Below are 24,010 nucleotides of genomic sequence, written 5' to 3'. Positions count from 1 at the left end.
ACTCCCTGTGTAAATCATGGCTAGTTCCCAGTTTCACCCACACCTCCTGTGTACCCCCAGGGCCAGCAGTCAGGATCTTAATTCACTCGTGAAGGTTTTCCACCAACCAGTTTCATTTTGTAACAATTTTGTCAGTCGACGCTGACATTCAGGTTTTTTCCAGGCCGGCCGGCTAGTGGGGGCCACAGATGCGATCACAGATTAGCCCAGATGCTCAGCAGTTTCTCTGTTTTTGGTCTGATTCTCTCCTCACGGAAATCAGCAAATGTTAGCCCACTGGGTTTTCCCACCCATCACCAAACAATGCAGATTCTGGAATCTTCTCTTCCTTGGAAATGTCACGAGGCCACTTATTTTAATTTTAGTTTTAATCAGTTATTCTTAGAGTTGCTTTCTTGAATTGTTCTGTTTTTCAAATTCTATCTTTTGTCCCTTTATTTCTGACTATTATTTAGGAGGTTTCCTACAGTTTCGTGGGCCACAGAAATAGAACTATAAGCCAGAAGCCCGGTGGGGCCTGTTGCTTTTCACATTCTAACTAAGGTGTGGACATATTACAACATTCCACAACATTTCAGCGGGAAATTAACTTCTCCTTTCAAATGTTTTAAAATCTGTTTTTGAAGCAGTGTCATTTGTGGACTGGGGTTTTTAGAGTTTGCACGGTCCTGAGTGTTGATAACATCTGTGGCTTATAAAGGCCCTGAAAATATTTACAGGGTTATTCAGACCTTTTGAGAGAAGGAGTTTGTGGGAAACTTTTTTCTTCCTATACTCAGTTACATATGAAGCCTTTGAAACTTGACCAATAGGATCAGAATTCTGTCCGATGTGACTTCCCCATTAGCTTGCACATGCCTAAGTTTCTTTACTGGGGGGGGGGGTGGGGGGATGAAATTGAATACGTCAACAGTCGATTTTTTTGTTGTTGTTGTTAACGGAAAAAGTTGCTGGAGGCAGGAAGTAATTGCACACAGATTAAAAAAGAATTTTTTTTTTATTTTTAGGTTATATTTTTGCTTTCTTTCCAGCTGAAGTTTTAATAGATTCAGCTGTCATCCATGGGGAAAATACTTTTCTTCTGTTTGTATTTAATTTTTAAAGCTGGAGGGAATGTACATAAAGAGATGTGAAATATTTGAGCTGAGGAAGTGGGGTCATTTTTCTAAAAGCCTGATGCTTAGCAGACTGCAGCTCTAACTTGTTTCAGCTTGTTCTGGAGAGTCAGGCATTACACAGAGCAGTAGCAAGAGCAAGCATATGGGGGTGAGCCAGGCTGGGAAGGGCAGAGAACAGAACCACCACGCTGGATGGGCTTTTTGGTCTAATGCTGCTCTTTGAAAGGTTGTGTGGCTCCCTCTAGTGGCCACTGTTATCTGCTGCAGCATCGGATGGTAAATCATAGGCATCTGCCTTTGACCTACCTGTGTGACTGCTTCTCAGATTCTCATCCTCGTGAGTCCAAATTATCATTAATTTAAAAAAAAGTATTGCACCTTCATTGCTTAGGAATAAAGTACAAGGGAAAGTTTGATAGCTATTAACATACTTCCATCCATAACACATGACACCAAAGTTTCACACATCAGGAAAGGAAGAAAGTTGATAATGGATTATCTACTTCATTCTCTCATTCATTCATTCACTCACTCATTCAGTTGATTACTGTTAACAGAGCATTTCTCAGCACTGGGAAGTGTCCAGGTGATCCGGATACAGTAGTCAATGAGGCTGGCTGAGAAGTATCTGAGCTCATTTATGAGCTTATGGTTTTTGTGAAGGAAAGTACATGGGCAGCTACTACTGTATTATATAAAATCTTACATATCAGAGAAGGCTAAAGAGGGCTGGCATTTTTAGATGCTTATGATTCAATTTTGCCAAACCAAATTTTCCTCATTTATAGAGTCTGGAAATAAACTTTAAACATTTACTTATATAGGTAACAAGTAATATTCTTTATTCGAAAAATGTGTTTCATTTGGATTTTCATGTGTTTCATTTGTATTTTCAGCTCAAATGGAAAACTGCATATTTTTTTCTTAAAGGATCTGAACCCCTCACCACACCTCCACATATGGATTTTGGGGTGTGGGGAGGTGCACAGTAGGATAAGAAAGTCACCCCCTTCCAAGTTGGTACTGATTTGGTAGGAGCGGGGAGAGAGGCTGAATTAACATGTGTGATTATGGTCTCTCTTGTGAGTAAGAATTCCAGTGAGCAAAGAGGGGGGCCAAGGAATAGAATGGGAGATCTGACTGCATTTAATGCCTGAATAGTTGGGAGAATAGATCAAAATTCCAGCTCAGAAATGCTTGAATAGAACCACTCTCCCAATACCTGGAAGGTTTTCCTGTCCTTGGGGGGCATGTAGCAGGTGTCAGGGTGAAGGTCAAAAGGATAGAACTGGGTCGTGGGGTTCCTTGCTTTTGGAAGTGTCCCCATTATATTATTAATCTTTTGACTGTCCAGCCCCTTGGGAGTCACCCCATTTGCTCACCCCACTCTCTTGCTTGGGGAGGGCAGCTCACCCAGGAAATTCCAAGGAGGAAGTGACTGCTCTTGGGTGCACTTCTCAAGACGGTGGACCCGGAATATCCCATAATGGAGAAGACAACAAGGTACAGTGACAAATGTGTGTCATTCTAGGACTAGTCATTGTGTCATGCTCATGAAGTTTCCTAAACACCTCTGCTCTGGGCTCCTCTGGGGCAGTAGGCCCTTGATTTACGCTCAGAATCTCCGAGCTGCAGTGGAAGGAGAGGCCATTGCAATTAGACTTTTCACGGTCCTCTTCTCTAAGCTAGACAAGCTCTGACAAAGCCAAAACTAAACAGAGAACACATGGGAATGAGCCGTAATTTTGCATTGTTAAGGAAATACTGAAAAATCTGAATTTCAGATTCTGTGATGGACCAGTATCTTTCAAGCAGAACTAATGTGTGGACAAATTTATCTTTCTTTCCTTCCCCGCCCCTCAAGCCCAGATGCTAGAAAATGGAATAGGGCATTAGGTTATGAGATGGTTCAGAGCAATGGTAGACAGAACCGCGGGTAAGGATGGTTCCTGAATATTCCTTGCTGGCCTGTTGTCGTCAGTAGTTTATAAGATTTTGGAGTGATACGATTCCATGAGTATTTTCCTGAGGCCAAGCCAGACACTTGTCCACACAAGGTGATTGTCCTGACATCCATTTGCTGGCGTGGAAGGGCCTTTGCTCTGGAATCCCTAAAGAAACGATAATGACATTAAACTCCAAAACTTACAAATGCATTTTGTGGGGAATGCTGCTTATATTGGAAAACAGATGGTTCTGGGATAGAAGACTCAACATCAAAGGCATAAAACATCTCAGAAAGTGCTGGATTATCTTAGAAAAGCTGACTAGTGTCTGACATCAGTTCTAGCCATCTGGCAGAGGAGGGCCTTCCTGTTCCTTGGGTCACAGTGGAAAGATGGGCTGTCAGGCTACTGAACCGAGCGTGTGCTTTGCCTCTGTGCTAATCTCTGACTCTCCTTTTAAACGTTGAAGGCCGTTAGAGGAAGCAGGAGGTGTCCAGTGTGACCTGACGCCTGCGGGCGTGTGTCTGGGGAAGTCTGCGCTTCTCCACTTTTATAGTAGTGCCTCCTTGCCTTGTTCTCTCTTGGATCTCCCCGGGCCAGGACTTCATGTCCCACCACTAAATATATGTTCCCATCAGTAAATCTGTGCTCAGAGCATCTTATGTACAGAACACGGTGTCCCCGCGGCCGGCCTGGTGTGTGAACCTGGCTCGCCTGCTCTGACTCTGAGCTCGCGGTGCGGGGCGCAGCCAGGCCTGTGTTAATTGGGATGCTCTGTTGATTCTTTTCTGGTTTCAGGAGAGGATCAGTGGAGAAGAAGTGGAGAAGAATGATCAAGATTGCGCAGTGACAGAAGCAGCTGGGTGGCTTGCGAGAGCATGCTGGGCTGAGCAGGAGGGGAAGGAAGCCAAGAGGACGGCGGTGGATGCTGGGCTGCCCCCAGGGTCGTGGCGGAAGCACATGCGTCCCAGCTCCTAACCCCTAACTCGCAGAGGCTGAGCTGAGTCCACCGAGAGGCTTGCCTAGGTTCCAGGGGACGTGGGTTTGAGAGCTACCTGCCACTCCATGCTCCTGTCGCTGGGAGCTGGCCTCTGTCCTTGCTGTGCTGTCATTTGAGGAGCAAATGACCACACAGACCTTCCTACCTCAGGCTTGATGTGTGGGCTCAGGTGATGGGAAGCCTGAGAAGCCCCCCATTTAATCCGAAGGTGCTGTACAGGGGCAAGTAATCATTTTCCCACGCTCAGATTTCAGAAGCCCATTCGTTAAACCTAACATGGTTTCTCTTGCTCAGGATGAATTTGTGAAGACTGCACTGGAACCGCATGACTACGCCTCTTTCTTCAGCACAAGGAAGCCCAGGGCTGCCCCGTCCACACTGCAGAAATCCCTCTGGGGTTTGCCCATGACAGCTCTGCTGTAACTGCGAGACCCCAGACACCAGAGGGGGTTTCCAAGGAGACATGTTTCTTTCTGGAGAAGCTTCAGCCACGTCGGAAGCTCCCTGAGGTCAGGACCAGGCTGCCTGGTGCACACCCAGGCCTCTGGCTCACGTCTGGCTGGTGCAGGAGGCGCTCAGAGTGGACTCCAGGCGGGCACCAGGATCGTAGCAGCACCTACTTCCCAAGGGAACCACCAGAGGGGACTTCAGGCTGATGGCCCTTCTATAGTATTGGTGCCTTCAGCGGACAGGCTTGTACTAATAAAGGTGACTGTAAAGGTGACATCCTGGCCTGCATGTGACAGCAGCCCCCCTTTCTACATACCTACACAGCCCTGCTCCGGCACGTGCCCAGCCGCCGTCAGGGTTCCTGCCCCCCCAGACCTCAGTGAGGACAGGCGAGGCTGGCCGTGGCAAGTGCTGAAGCCTGTTCACAGGGCAAGGCACAGTCCAGGCAGCTTCACGAGGTCTCAGAGCCTGTCTCCTGAGATTGGGATGGGCTTTCTCTGCAGTCAGCATGGGCTCTCCCAGGGTCAGCAGGATTCTTTCCAGGGAAGGCTGGTCAGGTCGTCCTGGGGCGGGCAACCCAAGTGCCGCCTTGACTTCTGGGGAGTGCAAACCTGATTGTATCACCAAGGACACCCCACCCCCTCTGTGGCTCGACACTGTCTTTGCAGCACTCAGGGCCTGTCACAGAGGGCCCCGCTGACGCCGCACCTGCCTCTGGGCTCGCCCGCCCTGTCTTCTGTTGCCTGGCTGCCTGGGCCTCTCCATCCTCAGACACACCAGGGTCTCACTTAGGGTCTGCTGGGGGTCTTTGCCTTCCCCGCCCTCACCACTCCCTCCTGCACGCATGCATGCGCGCGCGCGCACACACACACACACACACACACACGCACACACACGCACACACGTTAGTCAGGCTCATTCCTGCTTACACATCTGGTTTCAGCTCAGGTGTCCTCTCTTTCCCACATGGCCTCTAAGCACTCGTCACTCGCTGGGCCTCTCTGAGCCTCCACCAGGGTCAGCCTGGGGTGGCTGAGTGTCAGCTCCGACCTGGCCCTTGGTAACTGGTGGGGGGTGGATGGTAACATGTCACCTCAGGAGTGAGGGGTGACACCTTCCTTCTGTTCCTCTGCTGCTAGACCCTGGAGAGGTGGGTGGAAGGACAGTTTCAACCTTTTAGGGATTTAGTGAAGTCCATCCTGGAGGCTGGGGGTGGGAAGAAGACGACCGGTGCCGAGTGCTGGCAAGATACTTACTTGCTGCTTCCCTGAGTGGTTAAAGGGTACATGGGGTGGGACCTCTGTTACTTATTTACTCACCCATGTGTCCATCCATCCATCCATCCTCCCACCCATCCATTTCCCTGTCCCTCTCTTGCTCTCTCCCTCCATCTCTCTGCTCATCTTCCCACCCACGAATTTACCCATTTGTTCACATCCATCCATCCATCCATCCATCCATCTATCCATCCTGCTGTACAATAGACATTCAGTATGCTTGCTCAGGGCCAAGCCCTGTGCTGGGCACAGGGGACATACAGATAAGTGAAGCATGGTCCCTGGACTCAAGGAAACTTTTCTGGAAGGGTCCCTCCTGGAATCTTCCAATACGCTTGTCTCTCTTACATTCGTTAGAAAGAGGGATGAGTCCAACTGAACAGAAAGTTTAGAGCTCCGTACGGAGATGTAAAGTCCCCCAGTGCATGTAGGCTCTCTGGGAAGGAGGCACAGTGGTCTCAAGTCTGTAGTGGAGGGGCTGCTGTGTGTGACGTCAGACGTAACCTTTCACACGTGGTGTAGATGTGAGCTGTGAACATTTCACTGTTTGAGACAAATCACTGGTACTTTCTGTTTATGAGGAAATGAACTGATCAAAGTGGCTCAGGGGTTTGATGAAGTTACTATCAATAAGAGAATCCTCCCAAGGAAGAAAAACTGATGTGTTGATGTAATTCATTTAAAGATGTACGAACAGGGCTTCCCTGGTGGCGCAGTGGTTGAGAGTCCACCTGCCAATGCAGGGGACACGGGTTCGTGCCCCAGTCCGGGAAGATCCCACATGCCACGGAGTGGCTGGGTCCGTGAGCCATGGCCGCTGAGCCTGTGCTCCACAACGGGAGAGGCCACAACAGTGAGAGGCCCGCCTACCGAAAAAAAAAAAAAAAAAAAGATGTACGAGCAAACCACGTGGTGTTAGAGAGAAACGTGGAGCTCAGAGCAGCCTCTCCCTGGCAGCACACAGCCCTGTCGGTGTGGGGTCTGTGCAGGGTTCCTTCCAAGTGGCAGGGGTGCATGAAGACTGTCAGATAGGCTGTGTGCGTGGTGTGTTTTATTTTTATTTTTTAAAAATTTATTTATTTTTTTATTGGAGTATAATTGCTTTACAATGTTGTTTTAGTTTCTGCTATACAATGAAGTGAATCAGCTATATGTATACCTATATCCTCTCCTTCTTGGACCTTGGATCTCCCCTCCCTCCCCCATCCCACCCATCTAGATTGTCACAGAGCACCAAGCTGAGCTTCCTGTGCTTTATAGCATGTTCTCGCTAGCTATCAGTTTTACACATGGTAGTGTATATATGTCAATCCTAATCTCCCAATTTGTCCCACCCTCCCCTTCCCACCCTGTGTCCACACGTCCGTTCTCTACGTCTGTATCTCTATTTCTACCCTGCAAATAGGTTCATCTGTACCGTTTTTCTAGATTCCACATATATGCGTTAATATACAATATTTGTTTTTCTCTTTCTGGCTTACTTTGCTCTGTATGACAGACTCTAGGTCCAACACATCTCTACAAATGACCCAATTTCGTTCTTTTTTATGGCTAAGTAATATTCCATTGCATATATGTACCACATCTTCTTTATCCATTCATATGTTGATGGACACTTAGGCTGTTTCCATGTCCTGACCATTGTAAATAGTGCTACAATGAACATTGGGGTACATATGTCCTTTTGAATTTTGAATTATGGTTTTCTCAGGGTATATGCCCAGTAGTGGGTTGCTGGGTCATATGATAGTTCTATTTTTAGTTTTTTAAGGAACCTCCATACTGTTCTCCATAGTGGCTGTATCAATTTACATTTCCACCAACAATGCAAGAGGGTTCCCTTTTCTCCACACCCTCTCTAGCATTTACTGTTTGTAGAGTTGTTTTTTTTTCTGTCGGTACGCAGGCCTCTCACTGTTGTGGCCTCTCCCGTTGTGGAGCACAGGCTCCGGATGCCCAGGCTCAGCGGCGATGGCTCATGGGCCCAGCCGCTCCATGGCATGTGGGATCTTCCTGGACCAGGGCACGAACCCGTGTCCCCTGCATTGGCAGGCAGACTCTCAACCACTGCGCCACCAGGGAAGCCCTGTAGATTTTTTGATGATGGCCATTCTGACTGGTGTGAGGTGATACCTCATTGTAGTTTTGATTTGCATTTCTCTAATAATTAGTGATGTTGAGCATCTTTTCATGTGCCTCTTGGCCATCTGTATGTCTTCTTTGGTGACATGTCTATTTAGGTCTTCTGCCCATCTTTTAATTGGGTTGTTTGATTTTTTGATATTGAGCTCCATGAACTGTTTGTATATTTTGGAGATTAATCCTTTGTCAGTTGCTTCATTTGCAAATATTTTCTCCCATTCTGAGGATTGTCTTTTTGTCTTGTTTATGGTTTCCTTTGCTGTGCAAAAGCTTTTAAGTTTAATTAAGTCCCATTTGTTTATTTTTGTCTTTATTTCCATTACTCTAGGATGTGGGTCAAAAAGATCTTGCTGTGGTTTATGTCAAAGAGTGTTTTTCCTATGTTTTCCTCTAAGAGTTTTATAGTGTCCAGTCTTACATTTAGGTCTTTAATCCATTTTGAGTTTATTTTTGTGTACAGTGTTAGGTAGTGCTCTAATTTTATTCTTTTATATGTAGCTGTCCAGTTTTCCCAGCACCACTTATTGAAAAGGCTGTCTTTTCTCCATTGTATGTTCTTGCCTCCTTTGTCATAAATTAGATGACCATATGTGCGTGGGTTTATCTCTGGGCTTTCTATCCTGTACCATTGATCTATATTTCTGTTTTTATGCCAGTACCATACAGTCTTGATTACTGTAGGTTTGTAGTATAGTTTGAAGTCAGGGAGTCTGATTCCTCCAGCTCCGTGTTTCTTTCTCAAGATTGCTTTGGCTATTCGGGGTCTTTTGTGTTTTCATACAAATTGTAAAATTTTTTTTGTTCTAATTCTATGAAGAATTCCATTGGTAATTTGATAGGGATTGCATTGAATCTGTAGATTGCTTTGGGTAGTATTTTCATTTTCACAATATTGATACTTTCAATCCAAGAACATGGTATATTTCTCCATCTGTTTATGTCATCTTTGATTTCTTTCATCAGTGTTTTATAGTTTTCTGAGTATAGATTTTTGCCTCCTTAGGTAGGTTTATTCCTAAGTATTTTATTCTTTTTGTTGTGATGGTAAATGGGATTATTTCCTTAATTTCTCTTTCTGATTTTTCGTTGTTAATGTATAGGAATGCAAGAGATTTCTGTGCATTAATTTTGTATCCTGCAACCTTACCAAATTCATTGATTAGTTCTAGTAGTTTTCTGGTGGCATCCTTAGGATTTTCTATGTATAGTATCATGTCATCTGCAAACAGTGACAGTTTTACTATTTCTTTTGCAGTTTGGATTCCTTTTATTTCTTTTTCTTCTCTGATTGCTGTGGCTAAAACTTCCAAAACTATGTTGAATAATAGTGGTGAGAGTGGACATCCTTGTCTTCTTCCTGATCTTAGTGGAAATGCTTTCAGTTTTTCAGCATTGAGAATGATGTTTGCTGTGGGTTTGTCATATAAGACCTTTATTCTGTTGAGGTAGGTTCCCATTTTCTGGAGAGTTTTTATCATGAATTGGTGTTGAATTTTGTCAAAAGCTTTTTCTGCATCTATTGAGATGATCGTATGTTTTTTATTCCTTAATTTGTTTATATGGTGTGTCACATTGGTTGATTTGCATATATGGAAGAATCCTTGCGTTCCTGGGATAAATCCCACTTGATCATGGTGTATGATCCTTTTAATGTGTTGTTGGATTCTGTTTGCTAGTATTTTATTGAGGATTTTTGCGTCTATGTTCATCAGTGATATTTGTCTGGAATATTCTTTTTTTGTGATATCATTATCTGGTTTTGGTATCAGGGTGATGGTGGCCTTGTAGAACGAATTTGGGAGTGTTCTTCCCTCTGCAATTTTTTGGAGAAGTTTCAGAAGGACAGGTGTTAGCTCTCCTCTAAATGTTGGGTAGAATTCGCCTGTGAAGCCATCTGGTCCTGGACTTTTGTTTGTTGGAAGATTTTTTAATTACAATTTCAATTTCATTACTTGTGATAGGTCTGTTTATATTTTCTAATTCTTCCTGGTTCAGTCTTGAGAGATTGTACCTTTTCAAGAATTTGTCCATTTCTTCCAGGTTGTCCATTTTATTGGCATACAGTTGTCTGTAATAATCACTTATAATCCTTTGTATTTCTGCGGTGTCAGTTGTGATTTCTCCTTTTTCATTTCTAATTTTATTGATTTGTGTCCTCTCCCTTTTGTTCTTGATGAGTCTGGCTAAATGTTTATCAATTTTGTTCATCTTCTCAAGGAACCAACTTTTAGTTTTGTTGATCTTTGCTATTGTTTTCTTGTTTTCTATTTCATTTATTTCTGATATGATCTTTATGATTTCTTTCCTTCTACTGACTTTGGGTTTTCTTTGTTCTTCTTTCTCTAGTTGCTTTAGGTGTAAGATTTGATTGTTTATTTGAGATTTTTCTTGTTCTTGAGGTGAGATTGAATTGCTATAAAATTCCCTCTTAGAACTGCTTTTGTTGCATCCTATAGGTTTTGGGTTGTCATTTGTTTCTATGTGTTTTTTAATTTCCTCTTTGATTTCTTCAGTGATCTCTTGATTATTTAGTAGCGCACTGTTTAGCTTCCATGTATTTGTGTTTTTTACAGTTTTTTTTTTCCTGTAATTGATTTCTAATCTTATAGTGTTGTGGTCAGAAAAGATGCTTGATACAATTTCAATTTTCTTAAATTTTCTGAGGCTTGATTTGTGACCCAAGTTGTGATCTATCCTGGAGAATGTTCTGTGTGCACCTGAGAAGAAAGTGTATTCTGCCACTTTTGGGTGGAATGTCCTATAAATATCAATTAAATCTATCTGATCTGTTGTGTCATTTAAAGCTTGTGTTTATTTATTTATTTTCTGTTTGGATGATCTGTCCATTGGTGTAATTGGGGTGTTAAAGTCCCTTACTATTGTGTTACTGTTGATTTCCCCTTTTATGGTTGTTAGCATTTGCCTTATGTATTAAGCTGCTCCTATGCTGGGGACATAAATATTTATAATTGTTATATCTTCTTTTGGATTGATCCCTGATTATTATGTAGTGTCCTTCCTTATCTCTTGTAACAGTCTTTATTTTAAATAAAGTCTGTTTTATCTGGTACGAGTATTGCTACTCGAGCTTTCTTTTGATTTCCATTTGCATGGAATATCTTTTTCCATCCCCTCACTTTCAGTCTGTATGTGTCCCTAGGTCTGAAGTGGGTCTCTTGTAGACAGCATATGTATGGGTCATATTTTTGTATCCATTCAGCCTGTCAGTGTCTTTTTGTTGGAGCATTTAATCCATTTACATTCAAGGTGATTATCGATATGTTCCTATTACCATTTTCTCAATTGTTTTGGGTTTGTTTTTATGGGTCTTTTCCTTCTCTTGTGTTTCCCACTTAGAGAAGTTCCTTTAGCATTTGTTGTAAAGCTGGTTTGGTGGTGCTGAATTCTCTTAGCTTTTGCTTGTCTGTAAAGCTTTTGATTTTTATGTCAAATATGAATGAGATCCTTGCTGGGTAGAGTAATCTTGGTTGTAGGTTTTTCTTCTTCATCACTTTAAGTATATCCTGCTGCTCCCTTCTGGCCTGCAGAGTTTCTGCTGAAAAATCAGCTGATAACCTTATGGGGATTCCCTTGTATGTTATTTTTTGCTTTTCCTTTGCTGCTTTTAATGTTTTTTCTTTGAATATAATGTTAGTTTGATTAATATGTGTCTTGGTGTGTTTATCCTAGGGCTTATCCTGCCTGGGACTCTCTGCGCTTCCTGGGCTTCGGTGGCTGTTTCCTTTCCCACGTTAGGGAAGTTTTCTACTATAATCTCTTCGAATATTTTCTCAGACACTTTTTTTTTCTATTCTTCTTCTGGAACCCTATAATTTGAATGTTGGTGCGTTTAGTGTTGTCCCAGTGGTTTCTGCGATTGTCTTCAATTCTTTTCACTCTTTTTTCTTTATTCTGCTCCTTGGCAGTTATTTCCACCATTCTGTCTTCCAGCTCACTTATTCGTTCTTTTGACTCAGTTATTCTGTTATTGATTCCTTCTAGTGTATTTTTCATTTCAGTTATTGTGTTGTTCATCTCTGTTTGTTCTTTAGTTCTTCTAGATCTTTGTTAAACATTTCTTGTATTTGCTCAATCTGTGCCTCCATTCTATTTCTGAGATTCTGGATCATCTTTACTATCATTACTCTGAATTCTTTTTCAGGTAGGTTGCCTATTTCCTCTTCTTTTATTTGGTCTTGTAGGTTTTTACCTTGCTTCTTCATCTGTAACATATTTTTTTGTCATCTCATTTTTTTTGTTGTTGTTGGGTGGGATTGTGTTTCTATCTTACTGGTTGTTTGGCCTGAGGCTTCTAGCACTGGAGTTTGTAGGCTGTCGGGTAGAGCTGGGTCTTGGTACCGAGAAGAGGACCTCCAGGAGACCTCACTGTGATGAATATTCCATGGGGTCTGTGGTTCTCTTTTAGTCCAGTGGTTTGGTTCGGACTCAGTGCTCCCACTGCCAGAGCTCAGGCCTGACCCCCGTCTTGTGAACCAAGATCCTGCAAGCCGCATAGGGCGGCCAAAAAAAGAAAAAAAAAAGCAGAACAATAACAGAGTAAAAAATAAAATAAGATTAGAAGACTAACAGTTATGTTAGAAAAAATAAATATAGATGAAACAACAACCAGAAGGTAAAACAGAACCACAATAGCAAAAAAGAGGAAAACAAAAAAAAAGCTGGAAAAGGCCTTGGCTGTGGGGGGCAGGGCTTTGGCAGTGGGTGAGGTCTAAGCTTAGGACCCACATGCAGGAAAAGGCCCTGGGGGTGGGGGTGAGGGGCGGGGCTTAGGCTCAGCACAGCCAGTGGGGCCTGCAAGTGCCTCTGGCCTCAGAGGGCTGAGGATCAGGTCCCAGACCCCAGCTGGCTCCCTAGGCCTGAGTGGCCAGGGGATATGCTAGGCACATTCCCCCCGATCCTCCAGTCCCAGAGGGCTCCTCTCCATCTGCCTCTCCTCTTCTTCCTCCCCACCCCCCATGCCCCTAGGACCAGTGGGGCTGGAGGGGGCCCTGGAAGGTGGAGGACCCGGCCTGGGACCCCAGCAAGCTTCCCGGGGCCTGAGTGGGCAGGGGAAACTAGTTGCATCTCCCTTGATCCTCTGATCCTGGAGGGTCCCTCCCCGGTCGCCGCTTCTCTTCTCCCTGCACACCTCCACAACCCTAGGACCCACACGGCTGTAGGGTACCTTGGAGGGTGGAGGACCTGGCCTGGGAGCCCAGCAGGCTTCTCAGGGCCTGAGTGGGCGGGGGAAACACCAGCTGCACTTTCCCTGATCCTCTGGTCCTGGTGGGTACCCCCACCTCATCTGCCTCTCCTCCTCTTCCCCCTCCTCTGTCCCTCCTATGCCCCTAGGACCCATGCTGCCAGAGGGGGTCTCGGAGGGTGGAGGACCAGGCCCGGGGCCCCTGCAGGCTTCTCGGGGCCCGAGTGGGAAGGAGAAACGCTAGCCACACTCCCCCCTGATCCTCTGAGCCTCTGAGGGTCCCCCCAGGTGTGGTAACCCCTCCCTTCTCCCAGCCACCCCTCAGGGGTGCCGGTCCTGTCTGATCTCCACTTCTCCTCCCCCCTCACTCCCCCCCACATCCTACCTGGTCACTCGGGGGTTCCTCCTTTTTCCTTGGGCATCGGAGTCCCCACCTGGTAGATGCCCTAGTTGTGGGGAGACGTGAACTCTGTGTCCTCCCACTCCACCATCTTGACTCTGCTTCTCTGGTGTGTTGTTTTATTAAATCACCGTTTTAAAATTTATTATTTCGTTCCTCCATGTTCTTGCCTGTTATTATATAACAGCTCTGTTGAGATATAATTTACAATCCATCAAGTTTATTTTAAAGTATATACTGTTGTGGTTTCTAGTATGTTTACAGAGTTGTGCAACCACTACCACAGTCAGTACGTCAAAAAGAAACCCTGTACCCATTAGCAGCCTCTCCCTTTCCACCTACCACCCAGCCCTAGGCAACCACAAATTCTAGTTTCTCTCTCCAGAATTGCCTGTTGTGGACATGTCATACAAGTGGGATCATACAATGTGTGGTCATTTGCATCTTTTTCTTTTTTTCATTAGTATAATGTTTTTAAGGTTCATCCATGTCGTAGCATGTATCAGAATAACTGAAGAATATTCCACTGTATGGATATACCACTTTTTAAAAATCCATTTCTTGATTGATGGACTTTTGGGTTGATGTCAGTTTTTCGCAACCATCAATAATGCTGCTATGAACATTGTGTTTTTATGTGGACATCTGCCTTCAATCCTCTTGTGTCTATACCCAAGTGTGGAATTTCAGGTCATATGGTAATTCTATTTTTAACATTTTGAGGAACTGCCAAATTATTTTTCAAAGTGATACACCATTTTACATTTCCTCCAGCAATAGGGGAGTGTTCCAGTTTCTCCCCATCCCAGCCAGCACTCTTTGCTTTTGATCTTTGTGATTATGGCCCCACCCTAATGCTTGAGAACTAGTATCTTGTAATGGTTTTCACGTGCATTTCCTTGATGACTAGTGACGTGGAGCAACTTTCCATGTGCTTGTCAGCCCTTTTTATGTCTTCTTTGGAGGAACGTTTATTCAGTTCCTTTGCCCATTTCTTAATTGGATTGTCTTTTTATTTTTGAGTTGTAATAGTTCTTTATATATTCTGGATACACGTCTCTTATCACATACATCATTTGCAAATATTGATATTTTCTCCCATTCCATGGGTTGTCTTTTCACTTTCTTGGTGATGTAATTTGAAGTGCAACATTTTGATGAAGTCCAGTTTATCTGCTTTTCCTTTGGTGGCTTTCTGTGTTGCAGTAGTAATAGTTGTGTTTTATAAATGCATGTCCTTTTATTCCCATCTAAAGGGAGTTAACGGGGAGGAAGTTATTTGACTCTACAATGAATATATATAGAAAAATTCACAGGGAAGTCATTACTTGGAAGAAAGCTATGCCCAGATCCTGGGCCCGTGCCCTGTGGGCTGCTCTACCCCAAACTTAGCATAAGATCCAGAAATCCCACTCTTGGGTATATATGCAAGAGAACTGAAGGCATATGTCCACATAAAAACTTGTACACGTATGTTCATAGCAGCATTGTTGATAATAACCAAAAACTGAAATCAACTAAAAAATCCATCAGTTGGCAGTGGGGATAGACAAAATGTGGTATAGCCATACAATGGAATATTCTTCAGCTATAAAAAGGAATGAAGTGCTAATACATGCTACAACATGGATGAACCTTAAAATCCTGCTCAGTAAAGAAAACCAGATGCAAGGTGGGCAGAGGACGTTGGGGACCCAGGGTCATGCAGAAGCTTGCCTTAGGGGTTCAGTGTCTGGCAGCGGTGGTGACACTTATTGCTATGCACTGGACCTCAGACAGATTTTCCCTCAGAGTTTTAGGCTGCCTCAGCATCGGGTATTTTTGAGAAGATTCAGACCTGGATGGGAACCTTAGAACTTGATTTTCCTCGTAATCGATATCTTGAGCCCTCCTTCTGGCTGGTGGCAGAAAACGGTGATCTTAGATTTGCAGAGAGCGTGGGCAGTTTTCCCAGGGAGATACCCACGGCGGCCACACGATGGCAGCCTTGCACAAACCAAAGCCCGCTCAGCCCAGGCGGCAGGCAGCCGTTGGTGTGTGTCCCCAGGCAGTGGACCCAGCCTGCCTCCTGTAGAATCCGCGGACGCCCAGCCTGCGTGGGCATCTTTAATCGCAGCTGGAAACTCGGTGCTTTACAAGGGAAAGAAACAGCCGTGCAGACTGCTCGTGCCTGCCTCTGTTGATCGGTTTCAGTATGGAACTAGTTCCCCCTTCCCCCCACCCCGCTCCGCCTCTCTGGCATTTCAGTGTGCAACAAGACGGATAATAAGTTAGACTTATTCTTGAGAGAGCTCAAATCTCTATTCCTTTCTTTCTTTTAAGGAAAAAATGTTTATCTTTCATTGTGAGTCCAGGAGTGCAGACAGATTTCAAAGTTTCCTAATTTCTTCACTCACCCGGTAGGCTTGCCAGCAAAAAAATAGGACCTGGAGCTGCCAACCCACTAAAATTCACCCTACCTCCCTCCGCCACAGGTTGAAAGAGGAGGCTGTGAGGCTCGCCCGCTCCCCGGGTAGCTCACAGGGTGAGCGTTTGGGCGATGCTGCGGTTAAAGGGAGAGAATGAAAAATGTTGGGTGGGGCTTCCCTGGTAGCGCAATGGTTGAGAGTCCGCCTGCCTATGCAGGGGACATGGGTTCGTGCCCCGGTCCAGGAAGATCCCACATGCCACGGAGCGGCTGGGCCCGTGAGCCATGGCCGTTGAGCGTGCACGTCCGGAGCCTGTGCTGCACAACGGGAGAGGCCACAACAGTGAGAGGCCCACATACCGCAAAAAAAAAAGAAAAAAAAAAATGTTGGGTGAACACTGAACCATCTGTGGAGGTCTGGTGTGCTCCCAGCAAAGGGAATTGTTCCCTCTCGGTTTCCATGCACCCGCATGTGGGATTCACACTGTTCCCATCAGCACTGGGGTGCAGAGAAACAGGGAGATCATTCCATTAAGCTCTCTTTAAAAAAAAAAAGCAGCTTACTGAGATATAATTGATATACAGTAAACTGCACATACTTACTGTATATAATTTGGTGAGTTTGGACATATGCACACACCCGTGAAGCCGTCACCACCATATCAAGGTAATGGACATGTCCATCACATCCAAACATTTCCTGTGTCCCTTTTTTTTGGGGGGGGGGTAAGAAGATTTAACAGGAGATATGCCCTGTTCATCAATTTTTAAGTGCATAATACGCTAGTCATGACTGCAGGCGCTGCTGCACGTTAGCTCTCTGGAATGTGTTCATCTTATGTAACTGAAACTTTATATCAATTGAACAACAGCTCCTGCATCCCCCACTCCCCTGGCCCCTGGTAACCACCATTCAATTTTCTACTTCTATGAGTTTGACTATTTTAGGTACCTCATGTAAGTGGAATCATGCAGTATTTTTCATTCTGTGTCCAGCTTATTTCACTCAGCGTAATGTTCTCCAGTTTCATCCATGTTGTCACCAATGGCAGGATTTCCTTCTTTTTCAAGGCTGAAGAATATTCCATTGCATGGAGAGACCTGCAAGTTGGCGGAAGAGTAAGACGTGGAGATCCCCTTCCTCCCCACAAATACCTCAGAAATACATCGATATGTGGAACAACTCCTACAGAACACCTACTGAACGCTGGCAGGAGACCTCAGACTTCCCAAAAGGCAAGAAACTCCCCACGTACCTGGGTAGGGCAAAAGAAAAAAGAAAAGACAGAGATAAAAGGATAAGAACGGGACCTGCACCAGCGGGAGGGAGTTGTGAAGGAGGAAAGGTTTCCACACACTAGGAAGCCCCTTCGCCGTCGGAGATGGTCGGGGGGATGGTGGGGTGGAGGGAAGCTTCGGAGCCATGGAGGAGAGCACAGCAACAGGGGTGCGGAGGGCAAAGCAGAGATTCCTGCACAGAGGATCAGTGCTGACCGGCACTCACCAGCCTGAGAGGCTTGTCGGCTCACCTGCGGGGACGGGTGGGGGCTGGAGCTGAGGCTCGGGCTTCGGAGATCAGATCCCAGGGAGAGGACTAGGGATGGCTGCGTGAACACAGCTTGAAGCGGGCTAGTGTGCCACAGCTAGCTGGGAGGGAGTCCAGGAAAAAGTCTGGAGCTGCCTAAGAGGCAAGAGACCAATATTTCGGGGTGAGCCAGGAGAGGGGATTCAGAGCACGGCCTAAATGAGCTCCGGAGATGGGCGCGAGCTGCGGCTATCAGTGTGGACAACAGACATGGGAATGAAATGCTAAGGCTGCTGCTGCAGCCACCAAGAAGCCTGTGTGCAAGCACAGGTCACTGTCCACACCTCCCCTCCCAGGAGCCTGTTCAGCCCACCACTGCAAGGGTCCCGTGATCCAGGGACAACTTCCCCAGGAGAACACATGTCACACCTCAGGCTGTTGCAATGTCACGCCAACCTCTGCCACCGCAGGCTCGTCCTGCACACCGTACCCCTCCCTACCCCCAGCATGAGTGAGCCAGAGCCCCCGAATCAGCTGCTCCTTTAACCCCCGTCCTGTCTGGGTGGGAACAGATGCCCTCAGGCAACCTACACACAGAGGTGGGGCCAATCCAAAGCTGAACCCTGGGTGCTGTGCAAACAAAGAAGAGAAAGGTAAATTTCTCCCAGCAGCCTCAGGAGCAGCGGATTAAATCTCCACAATCAACTTGACGTACCCTGCATCTGTGGAATACCTGAATAGACAATGAATCATCCCAAAATTGAGGCGGTGGACTTTGGGAGCAATGATATATATATATTTTTTCCTTTTTCTCTTTTTGTGAGTGTGTATATGTATGTTTCTTTTTGTGATTTTGTCTGTATAGCTTTGCTTTTACCATTTGTCCTAGGGTTCTGTCTGTCTTTTTTTTTTTTAGTATAGTTTTTAGCGCTTGTTATCATTGGTGGATTTGTTTTTGGTTTGGCTGCTCTCTTCTTCCTGTCTTTTTCCTTTTTTATTACTTTTTAATTTTTCTATTTTTAATAATAATTTTTTATTTTAATAAATTTATTTCCTTTTTTTTTCTTTCTTTCTTTTTTTCTCCCTTTTCTTCTGAGCCATGTGGCTGACAGGGTCTTGGTCCTCCGGCCGGATGTCAGGCCTGTGTTTCTGAGGTGGGAGAGCTGAGTTCAGGACATTGGTCCACCAGAGACCTCCTGGCTCCACATAATATCAAATGGCGAAAGCTCTCCCATAGATCTCCATCTCAACGCTAAGACCCAGCTCCACTCAACAACCAGCAAGCTACAGCTCTGGACACCCTATGCCAAACAATTAGCAAGACAGGAACACAACCCCACCCATTAGCAGCGAGGCTACCTAAAATCATAATAAGGTCACAGACACCCCAAAACATACCACCGGCCGCGGTTCTGCCCACCAGAAAGACAATATCCAGCCTCATCCACCAGAACACAGGCACCAGTCCCCTCCACCAGGAAGCCTAAACAACCCACTGAACCAACCTTAGCCCCTGGGGGCAGACACCGAAAACAACAGGAACTATGAACCTGCAGCCTGCGAAAAGGAGACCCCAAACACAGCAAGTTAAGTAAAATGAGAAGACAGAGAAACACACAGCAGATGAAGGAGCAAGGTAAAAACCCACCAGACCAAACAAATGAAGAGGAATTAGGCAGTCTACCTGAAAAAGAATCCAGAATAATGATAGTAAAGATGATGCCAAATTTTGGAACTAGAATGGAGAAAATACAAGAAACGTTTAAAATGGACCTAGAAGAACTAAAGAGCAAACAAATAAAGATGAACAACACAATAAATGAAATTAAAAATTCTCTAGAAGGAATCAATAGCAGAATAACTGAGGCAGAAGGACGGAGAAGTGACCTGGAAGATAAAATAGTGGAAATAACTAACACAGGGCAGATTAAGAAAAAGCAATGAAAAGAATTGAGGACAGTCTCAGAGACCTCTGGGACAAGATTAAACATACCAACATTCAAATGATAGGGGTCCTAGAAGAAGAAGAGAAAAAGAAAGGGACTGAGGAAATATTTTAGGACATTATAATTGAAAACTTCCCTAATAGGGGAAAGGAAATAGTTAAGTCCAGGAAGCACAGAGAGTCCCATACAGGATAAATCCAAAGAGAAACATGACAAGACATATATTAATCAAACTATCAAAAATTAAATACAAAGAAAAAATATTAAAAGCAGCAAGGGAAAAACAACAAATAACATACAAGGGAATCCCCATAAGTTTAACAGCTGATCTTTCAGCAGAAACTCTGCAAGCCAGAAGGGAGTGGCAAGACATATTTAAAGTGATGAAAGGGAAAAACCTACAACAAAGATTACTCCACCCAGGAAGGATCTCATTCAGATTTGACAGAGAAATCAAAAGCTTTACAGACAAGCAAAAGCTAAGAGAATTCAGCACCACCAAACCAGCTCTACAACAAAGGCAAAAGGAACTTCTCTAGGCAGGAAACACAAGAGAAGGAAAAGACCTACAATAACAAACCCCAAACAATTGAGAAAATGGTAATAGGAACATACATATCGATAATTACCTTAAATGTAAATGGATTAAATGCTCCAACCAAAAGACATAGACTGGCTGAATGGATACAGAAACAAGACCCATATATTTGCTGTCTACCAGAGACCCACTTCAGACCTAGGGACACATACAGACTGACAGTGAGGGGATGGAAAAAGATATTCCATGCAAATGAAAATCAAGAGAGAGCTGGAGTAGTAATTCTCATATCAGACAAAATAGACTTTAAAATAACAACTATTACAAGAGACAAAGAAGGACACTACCTAATGATCAAGGGATCAATCCAAGAAGAAGATATAATGATTGTAAATATATATGCACCCAACATAGGAGCACCTCAATACATAAGGCGAATGCTAACAGCCATAAAAGGGGAAATCGACAGTAACACAATAATAGTAGGGGACTTTAACACCCCACTTTCACCAATGGACAGATCATCCAAAATGAAAATAAATAAGGAAACACACGCTTTAAATTACACAATAGGCCAGATATATTTAATGATATTTATAGGACTTTCCATCCAAAAACAACAGAATACAATTTCTTCTCAAGTGCTCATGGAACATTCTCCAGGATAGATCATATCTTGGGTCACAAATCAAGTCTTGGTAAATTTAAGAAAACTGAAATCGTATCAAGTGCCTTTTCTGACTACAACGCTATGAGACTAGATATCAATTACAGGAAAAAATCTGTAAAAAATAAAAACACATGGAGGCTAAACAATACATTACATAATAACCATGAGATGACTGAAGAAATCAAAGATGAAATAAAAAAAATACGTAGAAACAAATGACAATGAAAACACGACGACCCAAAACATATGGGATGCAGCAAAAGCAATTCTAAGAGGGAAGTTTATAGCAATACAATCCTACCTCAAGGAACAGAAAACATCTCAAATAAACAACCTAACCTTACACTTAAAGCCATTAGAGAAAGAAGAACAAAAAACCCCCAAAGTTAGCAGAAGGAAAGAAATCATAAAGATCAGATCAGAAATAAATGAAAAAGAAATGAAAGAAACAATAGCAAAGATCAATAAAACTAAAAGCTGGTTCTTTGAGAAGATAAACAAAATTGATAAACCATTAGCCAGACTCATCAAGAAAAAAAGGGAGAAGACTCAAATCAATAGAATTAGAAATGAAAAAGGAAAGGTAACAACTGACACTGGAGAAATACAAAGGATCATGAGAGATTACTACAAGCAACTGTATGCCAATAAAATGGACAAGCTGGAAGTAATGGACAAATTCTTAGAAAAGCGAGACCTTCTGACACAGAACCAGGAAGAAATAGAAAATATAAACAGACCAATCACAAGCACTGAAATTGAGACTGTGATTAAAAATCTTCCAACAAACAAAAACCCAGGACCAGATGGCTTCACAGGCGAATTCTATCAAATATTTAGAGAAGAGCTAATACCTATCCTTCTCAAACTCTTCCAAAATATAGCAGAGGGAGGAACACTTCCAAACTCATTCTATGAGACCACCATCACCCTGATACCAAAAGCAGACAAGGATGTCACAAAGAGAGAAAACTACAGGCAATATCACTGAAAACATAGATGCAAGAATCCTCAACAGAATACTAGCAAACAGAATCCAGCAGCACATTAAAAGGATCATACACCATGATCACGTGGGGTTTATCCCAGGAATGCACGGATTGTTCAATATACACAAATCAATCAATGTGATACACCATATTAACAAATTGAAGGATAAAAACCATATGATTATCTCAATAGATGTGGAAAAAGCTTTTGACAAAATTCAACACCCATTTATGGTAAAAACCCTCCACAAAGTAGGCAGAGAGGGAACTTACCTCAACATAATAAAGGCCATATATGACAAACCCACAGTCAACATCGTTCTCAATGGTGAAAAACTGAAACCATATCCACTAAGATCAGGAAGGAGACAAGGTTGCCCACTCTCAGCACTGTTATTCAACATAGTTTTGGAAGTTTTAGCCACAGCAATCAGAGAAGAAAAAGAAAAGGAATCCAAATCAGAAAAGAAGAAATAAAGCTGTCACTGTTTGCAGATGACATGATACTATACACAGAGAATCCTAAAGATGCTACCAGAAAACTACTAGAGCTAATCAGTGAATTTGGTAAAGTAGCAGGATACAAAATTAATGCACAGAAATCTCTTGCATTCCTAGACACTAATGATGAAAAATCTGAAAGTGAAATTAAGAAAACACTCCCATTTGCCATTGCAACAAAAAGAATAAAATACCTAGGAATAAACCTACCTGAGGAGACAAAAGACCTGTACTCAGAAAACTATACGACACTGATGAAAGAAATTAAAGATGATACAAACAGATGGAGAGATATACCATGTTTTTGGATTGGAGGAATCAACATTGTGAACATGACTGTACTAGCCAAAGCAAGCTACAGATTCAATGCAATCCCTATCAACTTACCAATGGCATTTTTCGCAGAGCTAGAACAAAAAATTTCACAATTTGTATGGAAACACAAAGAACCCCGAATAGCCAAAACAATCTTAGGAAAGATAAATGGAGCTGGAGGAGTCATGCTCCCTGACTTCAGACTATATTACAAAGCTACAGTAATGAAGACAATATGGTACTGGCACAAAAACAGAAATACAGATCAATGGAACAGGATAGAAAGCCCAGAGATAAACCCACGCACATATGCTCACCTTATTTTTGATAAAGGAGGCAAGAATATACAATGGAGAAAAGAGAGCCTCTTCAATAAGTGGTGCTGGAAGAACAGCTACATGTAGAAGAATGAAATTAGAACACTGCTAACACCATACACAAAAATAAACTCAAAATGGATTGAAGACCTAAATGTAAGGCCAGACTATAAAACTCTTAGAGGAAAACATAGGCAGAACACTTCATGACATAAATCACACCAAGATCCTTTTTGACCCACCTCTTAGAGAAATGGAAATAAGAATAAACAAATGGGACCTAATGAAACTTAAAAGCTTTTTCACAGCAAAAGGAACCATAAACAAGATGAAAAGACAACCCTCAGAATGGGAGAAAATATTTGCAAATGAAGCAACTGATAGATGATTAATCTCCAAAATTTAAAAGCAGCTTATGTAGCTCAATATCAACAAAACAAACAACCCAATCCAAAAATGGGCAGAAGACCTAAACAGACATTTCTCCAATGAAGATATACAGATTGCCAACAAACACATGAAAGGATGCTCAACATCACTAATAATTAGAGAAATGCAAATCAAAACTACAATGAGGTATCACCCCACACCAGTCAGGATGGCCATCATCAAAAAATCTAGAAACAATAAATGCTGGAGAGGGTGTGGAGAAAAGGGAACCCTCTTGCAGTGTTGGTGGGAATGTGAATTGATACAGCCACTATGGAGAACAGTATGGAGGTTCCTTAAAAAACTAAAACTAGAGCTACCATATAACCCAGCAATCCCACTACTGGGCATATACCCTGAAAAAACCATAATTCAAAAAGAGTCATGTGCCACAATGTTCATTGCAGCTCTATTTACAATTGCTAGGGTATGGAAGCAACTTAAGTGCCCATCGACAGATGAAAGGATAAAGAAGATGTGGTACATATATACAATGGAATATTACTCAGCCATAAAAAGAAATGAAACTGAGTTATTTGTAGTGAGGTGGATGGACCTAGAGTCTGTCATACAGAGTGAAGTAAGTCAGAATGAGAAAAATAAATACCGTATGCTAACACATATATATGCAATCTAAAAAAAGAAAAAAAAGGTTTTGAAGAACTTAGGGGCAGGACAGGAATAAAGACGCAGACGTAGAGAATGGATTTGAGGACATGGGGAGGGGGAAGGTTAAGCTGGGATGAAGTGAGAGAGTGGCATGGACTTATATATACTACCAAATGTAAAATAGATAGCTAGTGGGAAGCAGCCGCATAGCACAGCGAGATCAGCTCG

General features: G+C 43.4%; 1 protein-coding gene across 1 annotated transcript in view; it reads left to right on the top strand.

Moving 5' to 3' along the window:
* The window catches only part of FAM169BP (Protein FAM169B), a 91,128-nt gene extending 80,128 nt beyond the window's left edge, over positions 1-11,000 (top strand). The window contains exons 7-8 of the mRNA XM_049706109.1: positions 2,527-2,621; positions 3,863-11,000. Of these exons, the coding sequence (XP_049562066.1) occupies positions 2,527-2,621; positions 3,863-4,042 (275 nt within the window). The 3' untranslated portion in view covers positions 4,043-11,000. The remainder of the gene's footprint in view (positions 1-2,526; positions 2,622-3,862) is intronic.
* The last annotated feature ends 13,010 nt before the right edge of the window (positions 11,001-24,010 follow it).

The sequence above is a fragment of the Orcinus orca genome, chromosome 2 (assembly GCF_937001465.1).
Source record: "Orcinus orca chromosome 2, mOrcOrc1.1, whole genome shotgun sequence".
Taxonomy (NCBI): Eukaryota; Metazoa; Chordata; class Mammalia; order Artiodactyla; family Delphinidae; genus Orcinus; species Orcinus orca.
The sequence above is the reverse complement of the archived record's forward strand: the minus strand, read 5'-3'. Positions and strand labels throughout refer to the sequence as shown.